Below are 20,947 nucleotides of genomic sequence, written 5' to 3' on the forward strand. Positions count from 1 at the left end.
ATCAATTCTGAATTATGGGGCCTCTGTCAGCAAAACCCCAATAATACGACCATAAATTCAGGAGCGTTCATTGATCAGTTAGCCTGAAAGTGTAGATGGGTAATGAAATACTGAGACCCATGAGGGCTGTTCCAGATGTGTATGAGCAAGAGAAAATCCCCTCATTACAGTAAAATATATATTCACTGAGCTTATGCACTGTAAGACATGAACAGCTTTCAGTTGAGTCACTGAATAAAGCAAAACAATATGTAACTGATGAACAAATAACTCCCTCTGTATCCCAAAGCAACCCTCTTCAAGTATCTAAAGCATTCCAAAACAATACAAACAATGTGGGTCATCAGCTTGTATTGGTCTCTAAAATAAATGGGCTGGAATCATTTAGGCCACTCATTTGGTAGAGGAATATTACGGCCTTGCAATTAAACAGCACAACAAACTCCTAATATCTCCAGGCTGAGATTTTAATAACGGCTAAATGGACCTATGGGTGAATAAACCTCTTGCTCTCACGTGCTTCCGAAAATAGCTTGTGTGAAAGCAGGGTCTGTTGTGGAAAGCTGTCACTGACCCTTCAGACAGGAGAAGATGTGTTCACCCTGACCGCCTTCCCAGTGACTGTAGCCTGCACAAAGATAAAGCATGTCAGATACAATCGCCATAGACACACGGTGCCCATGACATCATTCTGTGCACAAGTGACCGCTAAGCAGTGTGAGGAGCGAGAGCAAAGGAGAGGAACGCATGGAAGAGTACACAAACTCTGCACCCTATGCATGCTTTGAGCACACAGAGCAAAGCCAACATGGGCAATGATGTCAACTACTTTCCCATAGAGGGGCTATGGGAAAAAAAAAACTGGGGTGCAGCAAGCAGTACCCTCCTTTTCATCATCTTCAGGGCAGAATGGCACGTTAATGACTATCACTTCACGGGCCCCATCCTTAAAACTGACATGTGGTAAACATTGATGAAGAGATATTGTGCATAATGGGGGATAAATAAGGGCCTGTGTTGCCTATACTTTAGGTTTCAAATAAAAATTGACTAGTTTGTAATAAAGCTGTGATCAGTGATCCAACCCAGTCTTATAGGACTGGGTTGCATTGATCATAATGCTTGTAAGTTTTATTAACAAACTGGAACAGGGACTCTTTAATTGGTGTGAAATGTAAAATAACTATTTAATAGTTGAATAAACACTGTATTAAAGTACAACGCAGGGAATCATATTCCAATGCCAACTACAAAGAGGGCATATGTGGGTAGAAGTAATAACAAAATCTGAGGCAAAAGCCTGTTCAAAGCCACTTTGCAGGGCTCCAGAATTCTTTCGCTGAAATAGGTTGCAGGCAGAGGTTGCCCTCTGTTGGTGATAATGAACCTTGCATACATCTGCACAGAAGCCCACACACAGTACTTCCACAGCTGAATTGTATGCATATCCTGGTAGTACATTTGGCCAAGTTACAGATCCCCTCATTTCAAAAACAGATCAACACAATTGTTTCTCAACAGTGTGGTTCTGCAAACTGGACCCAGGTTGGTTTTAGGAAATCTTGCACTTGTTTAATTAATTAAGCAATTAAATGTAAAATATTTATACCCCTGGACACTGGAATAGCATTAATTGTTACACCAAACAACACACGGAAATTAAGCAACATTAACCCTAACTCCAACATCAACCTAAGATGGGTACCAATGCAATATGTTTGGCATTATATGAAATTGTCCCTGTTCTACTTGGTAAAGAAACGCATGGTTGAGCAAACAGTAGCATACACTATTGAAGGTGTTTGACCTGTTTACTCTATGGCTCTGTCTTCCATTGGGTGATCTGTTTTCTAATTCCCAGAGCAAGATTATTCACCACAAAGTTGCCTACTGCATTTGTTAGGCCAACTAATGCCCAAAGATAAAGTAAAATATGGTGTTATCTACACTGCAGTACAAAGCCAAAGTGCAGCAACTATGAAATAATTTCAGTAAATAAAAGACAACAACACAAAAGTGGCTTTAAAGTTTAAAGTTTGGCACATTGATGATGGATAATGGTTTACTAGTTTGCCAGTGAATACAGTTTTTTTACGAATTAAATCCTCACCTCCATACTTTCAGGCCCAAAATTATGCAGAAATCATGTAATTAGTGATTTCGTAGTTAGTGCACTGAGGCTTTGTATGGGAAGAATATTTCAGTAGCCTACTTTAATGTGTACAGTAAGCTAGTGTAGCCTTCTTAAGTGTGTAGAGTAACTTTACATATTACATATTCCAACTTGAATGTTGCTTACTTAACCGACTAATTAATGAATCATTACCCTGTATCATTCCTTAGATGTGTTACATTATACTAGCCCGGAGATCTTCAACAGGGGTCCGCCAAATTGTTTAATAATCTTTACGTTTTTTTTCTCAATAATATGTCTGAAAATATACATTTAGATGCATGCAACATATTATTAGCCAAGATCAATTTGTGAAAAAATAAATAGTACATTTACACAACCTTAGTGATAGGCTTACTGGCAAGGTAGCCACTAAGGTAGCCATGCACAGATACAATTGAGCTTAAGGATTCAATGTGCCTTCCAAATTGTATGTTTAACATTAACAAACGATGTATAAATGTATGGATATGGTAACAATGATCAGTGTAATATCTTAGTGTTGTATGCACCATAAAAGCTGTGTGTATACCTTTAGGCCACCCTGGCTGCCCAATTTAATATGCAACTACAACATTTGTAGTATGGGGTCCCTGCTTCGTCTCTCTTTCAGCTAAGGGGTCCTTGGCCTACAAAAACGTGTTATGACCCCTGTACTAGACTACAGAATGTGGCATGCCAGGCATTAGCTATCATGGCATGTTGTAATCGACAAGAATACCACCCGATACCCTCCATGGATCTTTGAAGCACTTAGGATGCTACTTTTTTTTTTCTAGAACACCCTGACATCACTCGCACTCTGCCTCACTGCACCAATGTGTTCTTCCGCGCAATATAATTTGGTTTAATTTCGGTCCTGAAACGTAGAACGCACGGTTAGCAAACTAGACATAAAGCATACATCTTATAAATTATTATTATTCCTTACTAATACATCATTTATTACAATGTTACACTCGTGTTTCCTCGTAATGGCGATGTGAGGATCTAGTTTCTCTCAAAAATGAGTGCCACCCACTTCGCCATTTTATGTTCCATAGCAGCTTTGTTGTGAAGAGAACGTAGCTTCAGCTTAACAGTAACATCGCTTAAATGCCAGTTTAAAAAAAAAAATAGCTGTTAGAGATTGTAGCGAGGTTAGATAATTAATTGTTACCAATCTAACCGTTTATAAACATATACGGACCACTGCAGGATCTTCTGTACGAGGTACGGAAAATCAACGGTCAGGTTGGCTAACGTAATTTAGCTTTCCCTGGCAACGTGTTTGCTGATCGCAGCCGACAAAAGACGAACTGCTCGTCGTGCATTTCTCTCTGAAACTGTGATCTACCAGGAGACACGTTGACGACCACCGTGCAGGACACGAAGACTGAGGAGATGGCGACCTCAGTGGGAAACGTGGCTGACAGCACAGGTTGGTTGATTTTTATAAAGATCACGTTAAATGGCGAGTGATGTAGCAAAGTTGTGAAGACGACCGTATCTTGTGTCGCAGCTGCAAGTGGCTAACGTTAACGTGTATTACAGTTAAAATAGGAAATGTACTAGGCTTTCAGCAAAGCAGCCTTTTCACATAAACTAACGTAGTATCATTTGTATCGTAGGCCCAGTTTATGCCTGTTCAGCCTCAGTCTAACGTTAATGCTTAGGTCAATTAGCATGGCTAAATTGATAGCAGGTCGGTGCCTGGGTCTCAATTTGACGACTACGGGCAGTGTGTAACATTCTAAACGTTGTATTAACGTTAAACGCTGCATCAATTCACATATGTAACGTTCCGTTAAGGGGTTTGCACAAACAATTTGCATTGTAACGCTAGGTAGTAAGTATGCTAGCACGAACAACATCAAGATGCTGTTGCAGTTTGACCAGAGAAAAATGGCGTCACAGTTAAAAACGGTCACCGCCGTTTGATCTAATAACCATTAAAGACCGATACTCGTCATGGCAACGAGGTCCCTGCAACGTCCCGCTGTTAGAATTGGACGTGAAGGCTGTACTGTCTGGCGCAGATGCCCAAGGTTATTGCTTTTTTTTTTATGGATGCTGACTCTTAAGAGGTGATCAAATTTTGGTCCTACAACGTTTTTCAGGCAAAGGACCAGTTAGCTGAAATAATGGCGAAGCAGGGAACCCTACTACAAATATTGTTCTAAACTGAGTTGCATATAAATTTGGGCCTAACACCTAGGGTGGCCTAAAGCCCATATACTGCTTTTTTGTATAGTGCATACAATATTAAGATATGGCAGTGATACTTTTCAACATATTCATATTTATTCATCAAATTTTAATGATAATGTACCTTTGGGGAGCAGATTTAATCATTCAGCTCAATTGTATCTGCACACGACTACCTTGGTGGCTACCTTGCCTATAAACTGGAAAAAAATACCTTAGGTAAGAATAATATCGTCCAAATATGAACCACTGTAAAATGTATGTCGATATTCTATCAAATCCTGTTAATATGTAGTTTCTGCTGTTTTTTTTTTTTTTTAGCATTGAGGCCCTTATAGAAGCACTCTTGTCACTTTTGTTATAGATAGATTCTGTCCCTCAGTTTCGTGTTTAGTTAGTTTTGTGATATCAGGAAGCATCTTAAAATGCACAGGAAGCTACATGGCATGCACATGGCAACAGGCAGGTGATGGCAGTGCATAAATCGAGTAACCCCTCCCACTCCTTGTAGAATACAGGGATTTCTTAATCCCCTGCCAACTGGCCATTTGTATTACAGACGCCCTGAGGTAAAATTATTTTACCCAACCTAAAACTTATCCTGTTCAAATAGTATATAACATTTACACAACCATGATGATAAGCTTACCGAACCGTTTGGCATTCTCAGGAATAATAACCGACATGGTCCATTCGGACTGGACTGAAAGGCTTGCTAAAAAATGACCACCATATGTCCCCTCTTAAAACTTATCCCGTCCGAAAAGGGCCTGAGCCAGTAGGCCTATCATCAAGGTTGTGTAAATGTATCTATTTCTTTATTTTCACATATTACTCTTTACTATGAAAAAATGGCATTCATGGTAATGTATATTTTTCAGACATATTTTTGAAAAAAATAAAATTTAAAGATTATCAAACAATTTGGTGGAAAACCAGCAGTAACTCTGAGGACCCCCTTGGACTCCCAGACCCTGCACTAGAGCATTTCACATGCCTGACGGTCGATTTCCTTGCTATATGTAATTGAAACTGTCCATCCTTCTTGCATACATGCACTACTACGTAATGGTCATGGTGGATGGATGAACCTGCTCTACTGTGCTCTTAGTGTATTCTCTGGCATTATGGTGCGCACGCATTTGTGTGTGTGTTTGTGTGTGTGCGCAGACTGTACACTAATTTGAATGTCTCAGACCATTAGACCTCCACCCTTCTGTACACTTATAACCATGCACAGTGCATCTGTAGATGTTGTTGGTGCCACACCTAGAATAATTTGACCTCAAATGACACTGTAGGTGCGTCTGACATTTACTGTTTCATCTGTTTTGGCACAGTTTTTTGATAAAATATACATAATATATATATTTGAAAAAATATGCTTTTAGTAATGAAAGGTTAAAACATACACATGCAAAATAAAAATCAATATTTACAAACCCACATGTCTGCTATGTTAACGCTGTATGATATTGAAACATGACTTGACAGCTCTACTGTCAAGGCTTTGGTTTAGGTATGGGCGGTGTGGCAAGTATATCATATCACATTTTTTTTACAGTTAATCACGATCAATCGTCTCCTCGTCGTTTCACTTAAGATTCCAGTCTGACGCTCGCATGCCTTCAGTTTATATTTTCAGCTATGATTTATCTTTTAAAATGTGGAATCCAAAGTGTCACTAGAGCTCCTGAATGTCTGCAAGTGTATCTTCCCCTCCCTATTTGGTTTTGTTTTGTTTTTCATCTCACGCATTCATTTTGTTGACAACTTTTGTATTTTCTTGTACATTGTGGGTGGAACTCCTGGTTGACAGGGAATAGTATCTCATTAATAGAGCTGTACTTTATGGTCTAAAATAGAGATGCACCGATCCAGTTTTTTCCAATCCGATACCAATGCCTGGGCTCACCGTATCGGCTGATTCTGATCCTACTGTTGAATAAATTAACCGTTTACCTTGCCATGTGAGTGAAGGCATCAGGCTTGACATAAACATTTAGCCGTGTTAAAAAATCGAATCGGGAATCGAATCGGTGCATCTATAGTCTAAAATTTATGTCACTATATAATTTGAAGCATAGACGGTAACTGTATATCAAAGTATATTGATATATCTTCAGATTTCTATAAACATGCTTCTGAATTACTGTACAATTACTTTACTGAAGTAGGCTACAGGTTTGAGGCGCTTGTTTTTTACTTGAGCATTTTCTTTCCATTTTACTTTATACTTCTACTCCATCACAATTTATTGGGAAATTCTACCTTTTTACTCAACATTTATCTGATACCTTACATTACACGGTACTTTACTAATTAATACATTTTTGGTTCACACCAATATACACTAGAGTAAACACAGGTTTCACAGTGACAGTTCTTAACAAATACTTCTGTGTCCATTCGCTGTTGCCGGTTGATTTGCCTGCACGCAATGTTTCGTTACTTCAGAGCTGCTTTGCTGGTTACACAGTAGAGTCAAAATCCATACCGTAGCGCACATTTCTACAGTCTATACTATTTATACTGTACACTCATACTCTCTTATAATTGTTTTTGTCAATCAGTAAAACATAAATGTTGTGCCAGGAACTTACAACTCTAAAATACCTAATTTAATTTTGCTGGAAATGGTTCTCTCACTGAAACATTTACATATAAAACATTATATAGTGTGTGGGAGTATGCAGTTTATTTTCTTAATAAGAGATGCAGTTATTTTAAACATTATCACTAGTCTGCTGCAATTTTAATGAAAAGGGAATTGATTTTTAATCCAATCATGACCCCAAGAATTGAAATCACAATGTAAGATTTGTTGTGACAGCAACACTTGATCTCAGTACTTGCGTAATTTTCGCCATTGCTTCATTTTTTGATAGTTCCAATTAATGGCCATTATTTGTCATTGACAGCATTAGCGTCATCTCTTTTTATTTTTTGTTTTCATTTGTCTGCTTTAATTTCTTCCATCACCTCTAATAACATGTTGTTTCCCCCCTCCCCCCTCCTTGGGATGTGTTGGTGCTCCAGAACCAACAAAACGTATGCTTTCCTTCCAAGGGTTGGCTGAGCTGGCGCACCGGGAGTATCAGTCAGGGGACTTTGAGGCAGCTGAGCGCCACTGCATGCAGCTATGGAGACAGGAGCCTGATAACACAGGCGTTCTGCTGCTCCTGTCCTCCATCCACTTCCAGTGCCGAAGACTTGACAGGTGAGGTATGGGAGGGCTGATGGAAGTAGCAGAGAATTATGGGTCGTCTGTGACTTTCTGTGCACACAGCTGGTGGGGAATCAAATGCAACAACTGAGCGGTCTTTTGGAAATCATGTTGCTTGGTTTAAGATGGTCTCGCTCTGTCCCCTCATGATTCTAACACTGTTTCGGTAGACGCTACCCCCTTGCTTTGCAGGTGCCATGGTGAAGGTTTCGGGTCTTGCGAGTTACAGGTTTAAATGCTCTTGTTTGATTTTGTTTACCCTTTTCTATTCCTTCAATGCGTCCAAATGCCAGCAGTATACTCTGAAATAATTAAATTCAGAGTATTGTTTTACTACTGTCAAATGATGCAGAAAATAATTATTATGCTGGTAGTATACTGCCAGCATGATAATTATTTTACATTACACTCAAATAATGGATTCTGTAACAGTTGAAGTTGGTGAAATGTGCGTTATCTTGTGTCATATAATGTTTTACATTTTTTAGGGATATTCCTCTTGATGTGCTGTTTCTCCTTTTCACTACTTGCACCTTGGTACTGCCGCCACGCAAGGCATTGAGCCAACACTACCAGCCACTCCCTTCAGGATTATGACCATTCTGTACCCATTCTGGCCCTACAGGTCTGCTCACTTCAGCACCTTGGCCATCAAACAGAACCCAATGTTGGCCGAGGCCTACTCCAACCTGGGGAACGTGTACAAGGAGCGGGGGCAATTGCAGGAGGCCATAGAACATTATCGGCATGCTCTGAGACTGAAACCAGATTTTATTGATGGATACATCAACTTGGCAGCTGCTCTGGTGGCCGCAGGGGACATGGAGGGAGCCGTGCAGGCTTATGTGTCTGCATTACAGTACAACCCTGTAAGTGACAAGCCATTTCTTGAAAAGTAACTTAACACTACGCCGAAAAGCAGTGTTTTGCTGCCCTCATTAGTTTTCTCAAGCCTGAAGTTTCACCTCAGACCAAGCCCATCACTGTTAGGCTTGTTTGTGTGTAATTAGAAATGTGCTCCGTTTTACTTGTGATGCCACTAGGTCCTGGAGTATTTCAATGTAGCGAGGTGAAATGTTAGACCACTGGAGGACAGCAACTCAAGATTTTCTGGGGGTGTTAAGTTACTTTTTAAATAGACAGCAAACTTTTATTTGCTAATAAGGCACACACAGTTAAAGTCAACACATTGATTTGCGTTTTATATAGCAGTGAAACTAAAACGTTGTTTTTACCCCCAGGATCTTTATTGTGTGCGTAGTGACTTGGGCAACTTGCTTAAAGCCCTTGGGCGTTTGGAAGAGGCCAAGGTATGTAACAGCGCGTTAGCATTTCTATATGTGTGTTGTTTGTATTTTTTGTTTTTTTCATTCATTTTGTTTTTAGTATCCCCCCACTAAGGCCATAGATGTTGTTCCTCTGTCCATTTTGACATTTTTAAGCCAAATCGAATCCTCTCCCTTCAACCCCTTTGGCCAAATGAAGGACAGGACATGGTAGCTTTTTCTCGAGTTGCAGTAAGCTTCTCATCCCCCAACTTATTAAAAACCCTTCAAGGTATTGGACTGCAATGAGTCAACACCTGTATGAGACAACTGATTTTTCAGTATTTGTTTTTTTATAATTACAGTAAACAAATGTTCTGTTGATTACTTTTTGGACAGCTTAATTTATTTTGTTTTTCAGTATAGTATATGTCTCACTTTTCTCCCCACCCTGTATCACCTTTAGTCACAATGTCCTTTGTTTTTACCCCGACCTTTTACCAGAGGTCAGCCCCTCTCCTTTCAGGAAGAAAGGCTAGCGCTTTTAAATCTGAACATTTGATCTCTATTGTCATTTTTGAACCTTGGCCCATGCATTTTCATATAGATTTTGGAGGGAAAATGCTGGCTCGGTCTTTGAAAAATATATGAACTGATGAGAAGTTAGTTTATCTTTGCAGTGCAAAAGATAAGATGGTGTCTAACCTAACCACTACACTCCAACATTGTTTATCAAGTACCCAATGACAAGCTTATTGTCCCAGTATGCCAGTGTGGTGAGATTTTTGCTACACTTCCCTTTGTCATTTTAAGACTTTGGTCTATGTAACGGGGCTCCCTGGGGTGGGTGAAATCTGGAAATGTGGAGTTGTCTCAGTGGTTACAGGCCATCTTATTTCGTGCTGAGAGGGGGGTAAAGGAGTGGGGAGGAGCATCAAGGAGTCACAAGCTCCCCTGCTCTGTCGCTCCACCCCCCCGCGCGCGCTTGCTAAGGATTGGTGGAGTATGAATGCTGAGAGCTGCCTTCCTGACCCTTCAGATATACCCAGTCAGTACTTAAACACACCCCAACAGTGCATTTTGTGCACATGTGCATTAGTTCTTCTTTTGACTATGATTGATAATGAAAATTGTACCCAGCTGGCTATCTATTCTGTTAGCCACTGCTGTGTGTATAAATAATGTGTCAAACTGTGTGGGTTTAAGAGATTTAATTCTCAAGTGCCTTAAAATGGTTCAAGTTTCATCATGCAGACAGCTCACAATCTGTACTCCACCGCGTGCGTCAGATGCTGGGTTAGAGACAGGCCCGCGCAGCAACAGCGATGACTTCTTTATTTCAGAGCTTTGGAGGCTTCTAGATACCGATAATTACACCACAGACTTTTCTCCCTACCCCATTGGCCAGGATTCAAGAAAGCAGGCCAGGATAAAGAAATCAAAGATTTGGAATATTTCATGTAAATGCAATTTAAAAGAAAATGATTAATACTTCTTCCCTTTTCCTTCAAATATGTAATACTATTCCCAAATCAATGGGATCAGTTCATTTGGGCAAGATCAAGCCAGTAACTGCCCTCCTGTAGTTTGATATGAAAACTGAATCGATGGACAGCTGATCTGACTTAAACATGTATTTGACTGATAAATTGAACATATCAAAGCCTTTCTTCCCTCCCAATTACATTTTAAAGCATATTTTTTGGTTTTCTTTGAAATGAAACATTCATTGCATGAATAAAAACTATAGTCTTGTTTTATGTTGGTTGTGATTTGGAAGAACCTGTTTTATTTCCATATTTTAAAAAAAGGATGTATTGTTTAAAGACTTTTACTAACGATCTTGTTTTCTGATTTTGTCTCTTTTGGTTTTTTCCACAACTGATATTGTTATTTAGAAGGTTTCAGGTGGGTGACACTATTCCTGCGTAGGTGCCTGGCGGAAAGGAACACTAGGGCAGCCTCAGTCCTCTCCTCTTCTTCCAGCCAGCTGCGGCCACCACTCTGACAAAGTCCAAAAATATGGTAACGGGTTTGTAACTGACAACAAAAGAAAAACCACCTCACTTCATGCTCCTCTGTCTTGTGGCTGCCTCTGAAGAGCAAAAGAAAAAAGTAGCAAAACAATTTACAGTAAGCATTTCTTACAATATGCTATACTAATTACCCAATTCTGTATTAAGTAAAAAGAAACTAGGATTTGGAAGCAATAATCGAGAAAAACAAGTAAGAACCCTCTAACTCTTACATGTTGTTTATTTTTCCTATTTTGTTTTGTTTTTTCCTTCTTTATTTGGAGTTGCAGCGTTCTGATGATGATGCAGATAGTGCGCTGTGAGTCTACAGTAACGCAGGGGCTGCGCAGCGATTTCCTCTAAGAAACCAAAAAGGCGGAAAGCGCAAGCATGCGACCCACACCCCCTCACTCCCTTTGGCCTGTTGGTTGCGGACCTCACCCTATTCACAACCAGCCTCGCTCCCAAATGCCCCGAAATCTCAGACATAATTGGCTTTTGAAAAACATGTAGAGTAAAACCTTTTTACGAATTCAATGAAAAAGGGTTCGTTTATCTGCTTTTTATTGCCAAATTCCCCATGTCTTCACATCCCTGTGTAGGGGATGGGTTTATTCCTCAATACCTCCTTTATTCTGAGATACTTTAAGGGTGCTGAGTGTGTGCCAGTCTGGTGTTTAAGGTGTTCTGCCAGGGGTTGTTGGTCTGCAGCTGCCGTACCTGGCCATTCAGCGAGCGCAGTAGCGAAGTAATGACCTTTGCCAGGAGCAAGGTCACGCAAACGGCAATGTGGTGGGGCAATAGACATGGAACCACCACGCGCTTGCGTTTGTTGCGCATGCATTACAGGGACCATCACTTGCACAAACTGTCCTGCATCCCAGGTTGTGAGATATCATGCCCACATGAAATTTAATACTTTTATGCAGTTATTTGGTATATTTTAGATCCTATGATAATATTTAGAACTTTGGGTTATACCTAATCAATGTTTATCATTAGAGGGCAACAGACTGTACCTGATATGGGGACCACTACATTTGAGTATGTGGTCATAACTGAAGGATGAGGGCATATGTGTGTGTGTTGGTTGGATCCGCGCAGCGCAGGAAAAAGCAATGCAGCTTAGCGCGGCAGACTTATGCGCACGCGAGCCCATGCTGTAGACTCACTTTTTGCCATGATGGAGAATGGTCACTAATTTTGCTTTCTCTGCCCTTTTTGTTTTTTCTTACTTTTATTCTCAATCTTCTATTTGTTTTTATTTTACAACCCCCTGTCCTCCCCTCTACACTCTATATCTCTCCCATTCTACCTCTTCTCCTGTCCTATGGTTTTTCATTGTAAACCCATTGAAGGCTTGTTACCTGAAAGCCATTGAGACTCAGCCCAACTTTGCAGTGGCTTGGAGCAACCTGGGCTGTGTGTTCAATGCCCAAGGAGAAATATGGTTGGCAATTCACCATTTTGAAAAGGTCAGTGGCATAATTTTTTTATAATTTACTTATTTTTCATTCCAACAACTTTCTGTCTTGGTATATTCTTGTGTTGTCCTGTGTTTTTAAGCTTTCGTTTAATTTTTAGGCAGTGACTCTGGACCCAAATTTCCTTGATGCGTACATCAATTTAGGAAACGTGTTGAAGGAAGCTCGCATCTTTGACAGGTGAGTCCAAATCATCACATAATAGAAAGTATCAGTATCATCCTCCCTTTTTATAAATTCATGTCTAATATTTTGTCTTTTAAAAGCACTGCCCTACCACACCCTGTATGGAATTTCAAATGAGTCAATTTCATCACCGCCGTCTGTCTGTTTTGATCCTGTTGCTTTGTTTTTGCATACTGCTGTCTAGGCAGGGCATATTTATTGCCATCATTAGGTCAGGGATGTAACTCTGCTGAAACAATGGCTTCATTTTTCTTCAATACATTAGTAGTAATATACAATGTGGAACAATTTTGCAATTACACTGTTAATGGCGTGTAAGTTATTTTAAAAGATGAGAACTAAAATGTACAAATTCAGCAAAGGATTGATCTTGAGCTTAATGTGAATCTGTACCTCGTCTTATGTTTCCAGAGCTGTGGCTGGATATCTGAGAGCCCTGAGTCTTAGCCCCAATCACGCGGTTGTCCATGGAAACCTGGCCTGTGTCTACTATGAGCAAGGCCTCATCGACCTCGCTATTGACACGTACCGTCGTGCTATTGAACTGCAGCCCCACTTCCCTGATGCCTACTGCAATTTGGCAAATGCCCTTAAGGAGAAAGGCAATGTAAGGCAATATTTACTTTTGTCCCCTGTCATGACAATCTGAAACATCAAAACCTTTAATTGTTGGTGTGTCTGTATGCATTTACTTTTAATATTGCAATGTTTTTTTGTTTTTTTTTACCAGGTTTCTGAAGCAGAAGAGTGCTACAACACAGCCTTGCGTTTGTGTCCAACCCATGCAGACTCTCTTAACAACTTGGCCAATATCAAGCGTGAGCAGGGCAACATTGAGGAGGCAGTCCAGCTCTATAGGAAAGCACTAGAGGTCTGTTTACCAAGACCGTCGTGATTGCTGGCATTTTGTAATATTCTTCTTGGTAACCCTATTTTGTTTTTCATCAGGTGTTCCCAGAGTTTGCAGCAGCTCACTCTAACCTTGCCAGTGTCCTGCAGCAGCAGGGAAAACTCCAGGAGGCCCTCATGCATTACAAGGAGGCCATCAGGTTTGTAAATCTATGCTACAGGTAGCATCTAATTTCAATGTTAACCCCTTCCATGACCACCGTTTTTTTAAGAAGGGTGAGGGACGGGATGTTCAGGGGGAGTTGGCAGTAAAATTAGATGCTTCATAGAAGTGAACAGCATCTGAAAGCTGGGAGCCTGAAGATTCATTTGATATGCAGCTCAGCACTGTGTCACGGTTTTATTGTCATTAGAAAGAAATGTATAATAAATAATTTAATAAATTATAAAAGTATTCAGATTTGACATTTGGAATTGCATTTTTTGACTATTGGCTGACGAGCACCTCTGTTGTAGAAACTGTTCAGGAAACCCCTTATTAAGTAGAATTCTTAACAATACGTAATATAGTCTAGTGGTATTATAAAAGTGTTAAAACCGTTTTCGTGTTTGGTGTTTAGAATCAGCCCCACATTTGCTGATGCCTACTCAAACATGGGTAACACACTGAAGGAAATGCAAGATGTACAGGGAGCGCTGCAATGCTACACCCGTGCCATCCAGATCAACCCTGCCTTTGCTGATGCTCACAGCAATTTGGCCTCTATCCACAAGGTAGGAATGATTCTTAACCTTAACTTTGGATTTATTCTCTTATTGTTTGCAGTTATGATGAATGATTGTGTTCAGAATTGTGTCACATCACCAGAGGACTTAACCTAACTTTAAGTTGACCCAACAGTTCTGACAGCAATGCAGTTGTAATAATTTTCTCTCGGTAATACTCAAATGATATGTGCTGACTAATGGGTTAAAATATACAGTATATGTGCGATTCCACTTTGTTTTGATTGCTTTGTTCGCATGCAGATAACACTCACATATATTACCACCTGTATCTGCAGTGTAATGTATTGCTTCTTCTTTTTTTCTCTACTTCATGCATGTTGTTTTATATTCTGTTTCTCTTGACTATTAGGATTCTGGAAACATCCCAGAGGCTATTGCATCTTATCGCACAGCCTTAAAACTCAAGCCGGACTTCCCTGATGCTTACTGCAACTTGGCACATTGCCTGCAGGTTGGTTGTGCTAAGATATTTGCAGTAGATACTTTGGGGATAACGATAACGACGATAACTTGAACAAATGAGAATATTCACAGGCTTAGTACATACAATAGTTGTTTCTTTTTTGCTCCTGGTGAACTAGAAGTTAATTTTCTAACTTCTCTTATTCCTGTCTCTCGCCCAGATTGTGTGTGACTGGACAGATTATGATGAGAGGATGAAGAAGCTTGTGAGCATCGTGGCTGACCAGCTGGATAAGAACCGTTTGCCTTCAGTGCACCCACATCACAGCATGCTGTATCCACTCTCTCACGGTTTCCGCAAGGCCATCGCTGAACGCCACGGAAACCTTTGTCTGGACAAGGTACACGCACTGATCAAAGCAAGTAAACTTTCATTCATTTTTGGGGGGGATGGAAGGTGGCTGGTGATGGCAGTGGCTGTCTGCAGGGATATGGGGAAGGTAAGGGATGGGCAAGATACTGGATGTATTTAACTTTGTAGAGAAAGAGGTGAAAGGTGGTGGTGAATGGGTTGCTTGCAGGGATGGGGGAATGATTTAAGTTTGACTTGAGTTTAAATAAATCAGTGGTTGTTCATGGGTCAGTATTAGTCCACTATTGCTACAGTGTGTTTAACCTAGTTAAACTACAATTGGCTGTCCTGCTATAGTTGTATGTATTCTTACACTGTTGCTCATCCCACAGATCAATGCACTGCACAAACCTGCTTTTGAGCATCCGAAGGATCTAAAGGCCAGCGGTGGACGTCTGCGTGTTGGCTATGTCAGCTCTGACTTTGGCAACCACCCAACTTCACATCTAATGCAGTCCATTCCTGGAATGCATAATCCTGAGAAATTTGAGGTAGGTGATCTATATAGTAATTTAATTCAAGAAATTGCAAACTTGAAATGACAAGTGTGTATATAATGTACATCACGATATATGGTCTTGCCAGTAAATGGTACAAGGGTTGACTGAAATAATTATAATAATAATGTTAACGTACATATTTTTCTTCTCCTCAAGGTATTCTGCTATGCGCTCAGCCCTGATGATAGTACCAACTTCCGTGTGAAAGTGGTAGCAGAAGCTCATCATTTCACAGACCTCTCACAGGTAACTGTTTTGACCTACAGTTGTGTCATAATCACTATTTCTTTATTTACAAAGTGTCTATTAATCTTAAAGATGTGTTGATGGTCATCAACAAAAGTGTTGTCATATGTGATTTCACAAACAAACACTTTTACTGAAACTGGAACCTTGCTCCCCCAGATTCCTTGCAATGGAAAGGCAGCTGATCGTATTCACCAGGATGGAATCCACATTCTGGTCAACATGAACGGATACACCAAAGGAGCCCGAAATGAGCTGTTTGCCCTCCGCCCTGCCCCCATTCAGGTGAGTACTACATAGGATTTCTTATTGACACAGGGTTGCATTTTTGGGGAAAAACGTCACTTGTTTAAATACCAAACTGCATCTTCACAGTTATATTAATATGATCTCAACAGACTATGTGGCTGGGCTACCCTGGAACCAGTGGGGCTCCCTTCATGGACTACATCGTCTCTGACAAGGAGACATCACCTTTTGAAGTAGCTGAGCAGTATTCTGAGAAACTGGCCTACATGCCCCATACTTTCTTCATTGGAGACCACGCCAACATGTTCCCTCACCTTAAGGTTTGTCCATCCTCACATTTCTGCTATTTGTTTCTGTGGGCCGTTTATAAAAAGAAAAAGAAAAGCTGAAAAACTAGAAACTATAATCAGAGTGTAAATTTATTTTTATTTTTCACCCACAGAAAAAGGCTGTGATTGATTTTAAATCTAATGGACACATCTTTGACAACCGCATCGTTCTTAATGGTATCGATCTGAAGGCCTACTTGGACAGTCTGCCAGATGTGAAAGTGATAAAGGTGAGTGAAGAACCAAATTGTTAAAGTTTATTTTTGACAAACCAGAGAATTTAGCGTGACTTGTGCACTAGTTAAAGTTTTAGTTAAGTTTTGATATCTAACATTGTTTGAATACTTGCTCAAGTTTTATTGTTTGTTTTTTTATCTCAATCTCAGAGCAGAACAAAACAATCAATTGTTTTTGGATTATGTTAATGATTATGTTAAATCCAGGCCAATATTCAAATGTGTGAGCGTTAACCATGCCCTCAAGAAAAAATACTGTTGAATGATTTGGTGTTGAAACTGTTCTGTGACCAGATGAAGTGTGACAACAACCAGGATGCTGCAGGAGACACCAATGGAGCTCTGTCCATGCCCGTAATCCCCATGAACACTGCAGCTGAAGCAATCATCAACATGATCAACCAAGGCCAAATCCAGGTCACAATCAATGGCTTCACTGTCAGCAATGGCCTGGCCACCACACAGGTATGTGGAAATGGGACACACTTTGTCATTAAAGTGCAATTCTTCAGGGTTATAGCATGGGTACAAAACCTCTACAAATGCAGAAACAAGGCAAGAGCAGCCATTTAGTTTTGTCCAATGCTTTTCCAGATTTTTTCAGCTTTATGAAAGTAAGGTGGAAGCACAGAACTGTGGGTGAAGGAAATGGGGGCACTGTAAAAAATTGGCTGTAAAAAATAAATTATACGGTCTTGGCTTTCCAAACTGCATATTATCACCAGTAGGTTCAGCACCAACAGTGGTACAGCGGCTCAAAAGGTCATCTGCCACACTTGAGAACTCTTCAGGATGAAAGCAAAGCAATGAGGCCACTCCCCCTCTAAGCAATTATGGTTTTGTCCCCCATTTTAGATCAACAACAAAGCTGCCACTGGGGAAGAAGTGCCACGCACAATTGTCGTGACAACCCGCTCCCAGTATGGTCTCCCAGAGGACTCCATTGTCTACTGCAACTTCAACCAGCTCTACAAGATTGACCCCCCTACTCTTCAGATGTGGGCCAATGTAAGTTGGATAGACGTGGTTATAACAATTGCTTTGAGTGTTCCTTTGTGTTATAAATCTGCTTTAAAAGTCCCTTCTCCCTGCAGATCCTGAAGCGTGTGCCTAACAGTGTGCTGTGGCTACTTCGCTTCCCTGCTGTCGGTGAGCCCAACATCCAGCAGTACGCTCTGAACATGGGTCTGCCTGGCTCTCGCATCATCTTCTCTCCTGTGGCCCCCAAGGAGGAGCATGTGAGAAGGGGCCAGCTGGCTGATGTGTGCCTAGACACTCCTCTGTGCAATGGTCACACCACAGGCATGGATGTTCTCTGGGCTGGAACACCCATGGTCACCATGCCAGGTTAGAAAACTAGGGTATTAAGGAACAGACTTAAAACTTTTTGTTGCTAATTGAATGCAAATGGTTTAATCGATCTAATCTCAGAAAAAACAACAATTTTACCAAATTTAAAATGTCTGATTTCTTCCGATAAATGAATGTTCTATGTAGATGACATTTCAAGTAAAGGCTGCTTTTTAATTGTAAAACCTCTTTGAAAAGGTGAGACCCTTGCTTCACGTGTGGCTGCATCACAACTCAACTGTTTGGGCTGCCCTGAGCTAATAGCCCACACTCGTCAGGATTATGAGGACATAGCAGTCAAACTTGGATCTGACATGGAATAGTAAGTAGAATTTGATCTGACTTCTTCTGAAAAATGTTATTCAATTCTGAACTCTGACCATTTTCTCTGTCTCCTCAGCCTGAAGATGGTCAGAGCACGTGTTTGGAAGCAGCGAATCTGCAGCCCCCTGTTCAACACCAAGCAGTACACAATTGACCTTGAGAGGCTCTATCTGCAGATGTGGGAGCACTATAGCAATGGCAAAAAGCCAGAACCCCTGGTCAAAATCCACTCAGTAGAATCCAGTGAGAATGCCTGAACTGGAAGCACGCTGATTTCTCTTCCCTTGTTCTCCCAACCACATCCAGCCCTCCCCATCACCTTTTTTTAAAAAAACATTATCAGCACCCTTGCTTGGAATGATCAGTGTCAACTCCAGGCCACTCCCTTAATGATTTTCTCTATCGTTCTCATTTACTGTTAATAGGACTCTTTATTTGTACAGGAGCCTACACATGTACACATTTTCGGCCAACACATGTTGTTTTATCACACATCTGCATTTCTTGAGCCAGATGCAGCCTGAGACTTTCAGGCACCTTTGCTGAGACTCTTGTCCTAAAACACAATATGTTTGGTGAGCATGAGAGGACTGTGAATGCCCTGCAACCCCTTCAGTACTCTGATCAGTGGATTTTATTTTTTCTCCAGTCTGTTTGCGTACAGAACTGACTGCAGCTTGTCGAGAGAATGCCCAGCCGTCATTACTTGTCGATCTATTTATAAATGGATTGAGTGTTGTGTGTTTCAAAAAGGACAATGTTGCACCATGAAAATTGTAACTGACTTAAGTTTCATCAGCTTTAACATGCAAAACTTAGATTGCAACTGCTCTTTAGTTTGTCCTAAGCTGTTATTAAAATACTGCAATGAATAGATGTTCCCTTCAACAAATGCCAACTTAAAATTTTGTTGTGAATCAAAAAATATGTTCAAGTGGCTGTTGTCCTGTTTGATGTCACACTGTTTGTAAAGATGATTGGACAAAGCTGGACAAAAGAGCTTCAATTCATTGGAAAGGGCCTAAAATTCAGTTTAGATGTCAGAGCGGTTCACAAATTGTTTTTTTTAATCACATGAACCAGGAACGGCCTAGGTAAGTATTTTCTAAGCGTTTTTTGTTTTTGTATTGTCTGTTAACTATGCTGTCAATGATGCCTCGAGGTTCTAAACATAATAAAAAAAATAAAGAGATGGCAACAGTCGTTAGTCTTCTGCACTCACTTGATTCAGTTGTTGGTAGAAACAATAAAATGCCAACAGCTTTCTCCTCATTTAGACATAGAATAGGATAACTGTTTAATACACGACAAATGATAGTTATTCCAGTAGACCGAACCTTTGGTACATTGCAATTTAAATTCAGTCTGCTATGCCTAAACTTGTCACCACGGTGGGTTTCCAGCTACAGTGCATCCGGAAAGTATTCACAGCGTTTCACTTTTTCCACATTTTATTACGTTACAGCCTTATTCCAAATTGTATTAAATTAATCTCTGTCCTCAAAATTCTACACATAATGCCCCATTATGACCACGTGAAAAAAGTTTTCTTGAGAGTTTTGAAAATGTATTAAAATTAAAAAATGTATTCACAGCCTTTACCATGAAGCTCAAAATTGAGCTCAGGTGCATCCTGTTTCCACTGATCATCCTTGAGATGTTTCGACAGCTTAAATGGAGTCCACCTGTGGTAGATCCAGTTGAGTGGACATGATTTGGAAAGGCGCACACACCTGTCTATATAAGGTCCCACAGTTGACTGCATGTCAGAGCGCAAACACCAAGCATGAAGTCAAAGAAATTGTCTGTAGACCTCAGAGACAAAATTGTCTCAAGGTACAAATCTGGGGAAGGATACAGAAAAAAATCTGCTGCATTGAATGTCCCAATGAGCACAGTCGCCTCCATCATTCGGAAATGAAGAAGTTTGCAACCACCAGGACTCTTCCTAGAGCTGGCCGGCCGTCTAAATTGAGCAAATGGGGGGAGAAGAGCGTTGGTCAGGGAAGTGACCAAGAACCCGATGGTCACTCTGTCAGAGCAAAAGGATCTGGTCTGATGAGACAAAGATTGAACTCTTGGGTGTGAATGCCAGGCGTCATGTTTGGAGGAAACCAGGCACTGCTCATCACGAGGCCAATGCCATCCCTACAGTCAAGCATGGTGGTGGCAGCATCATGCTATGGGGATGTTTTTCAGCAGCAAGGACTGGCAGACTAGTAAGGATAGAGGGAAAGATGAATGCAGAAAAGTACAGAGACATCCTGGATGAAAACCTGCTCCAAAGTGCTCTTGACCTCAGACTAGGGCGACAGTTCATTTTTCAGCAGGACAACGACCCCAAGCACACAGCCAAGATCTCGAAGGAGTGGCTTCAGGACCACTCTGTGAATGTCCTGGAGTGGCCCAGCCAGAGCCCAGACTTGAATCTGATGGAACATCTCTGGAGAGATCTGAAAATGGCTGTGCACAGACGTCTCCCATCCAACCTGATGGAGCTTGAGAGGTACTGCAAAGAAGAATGGGCAAAACTGCCTAAAGAGAGGTGTGCCAAGCTAGTGGCATCATATTCAAAAAGACTTGAGGCTGTAGAGGCTGCCAAAGGTGGTTCTACAAAGTATTAAGCAAAGGCTGTGAATACTTATGTAAATATGATTGCTTTGTTTTTTTAATTTTAATAAATTTTCAAAACTCTCAAAACTTTTTTTCACGTGGTCATAATGGG

At 40.7% G+C, this 20,947-nt stretch overlaps 1 protein-coding gene across 6 annotated transcripts; it reads left to right on the forward strand.

Annotated features, from left to right (window-relative positions):
* The first annotated feature begins 3,225 nt into the window (after positions 1–3,225).
* LOC310948393 (UDP-N-acetylglucosamine--peptide N-acetylglucosaminyltransferase 110 kDa subunit) lies at positions 3,226–19,425 on the forward strand. Of its 6 annotated transcripts, none has more exons than XM_083915500.1 (22): positions 3,226–3,593; positions 7,400–7,580; positions 8,212–8,455; positions 8,828–8,896; positions 12,225–12,341; positions 12,451–12,530; positions 12,948–13,143; positions 13,267–13,407; positions 13,485–13,585; positions 14,006–14,159; positions 14,524–14,625; positions 14,798–14,995; positions 15,321–15,479; positions 15,645–15,734; positions 15,894–16,019; positions 16,133–16,303; positions 16,426–16,542; positions 16,843–17,013; positions 17,404–17,556; positions 17,643–17,895; positions 18,097–18,220; positions 18,299–19,425. In XM_083915500.1, exons 1-22 carry the CDS (start codon positions 3,557–3,559, stop codon positions 18,477–18,479), a joined length of 3,165 nt encoding a protein of 1,054 aa, XP_083771626.1. In that variant the 5' UTR covers positions 3,226–3,556; the 3' UTR covers positions 18,480–19,425. The 6 variants fall into 6 exon arrangements, with proteins under 6 accessions (XP_083771626.1, XP_083771627.1, XP_083771628.1 ...); XM_083915501.1 differs by having other exon boundaries at positions 14,798–14,977; XM_083915502.1 differs by having other exon boundaries at positions 7,430–7,580.
* Positions 19,426–20,947: the final 1,522 nt, after the last annotated feature.

Source organism: Echiichthys vipera (assembly GCF_963691815.1).
Source record: "Echiichthys vipera genome assembly, chromosome: 6".
Lineage (NCBI taxonomy): Eukaryota > Metazoa > Chordata > Actinopteri > Perciformes > Trachinidae > Echiichthys > Echiichthys vipera.

What these genes read in the sequence shown, in the direction of transcription:
- LOC310948393 (XM_083915500.1), top strand. Translation starts at nt 3,557, where the DNA reads ATGGCGACCTCAGTGGGAAACGTGGCTGACAGCACAG. An exon ending in CAATTCACCATTTTGAAAAG is followed by an intron (nt 12,342 to 12,450) that starts GTCAGTGGCATA and finishes TTTAATTTTTAG; the next exon opens with GCAGTGACTCTGGACCCAAA. An exon ending in ATTTGGCCTCTATCCACAAG is followed by an intron (nt 14,160 to 14,523) that starts GTAGGAATGATT and finishes CTTGACTATTAG; the next exon opens with GATTCTGGAAACATCCCAGA.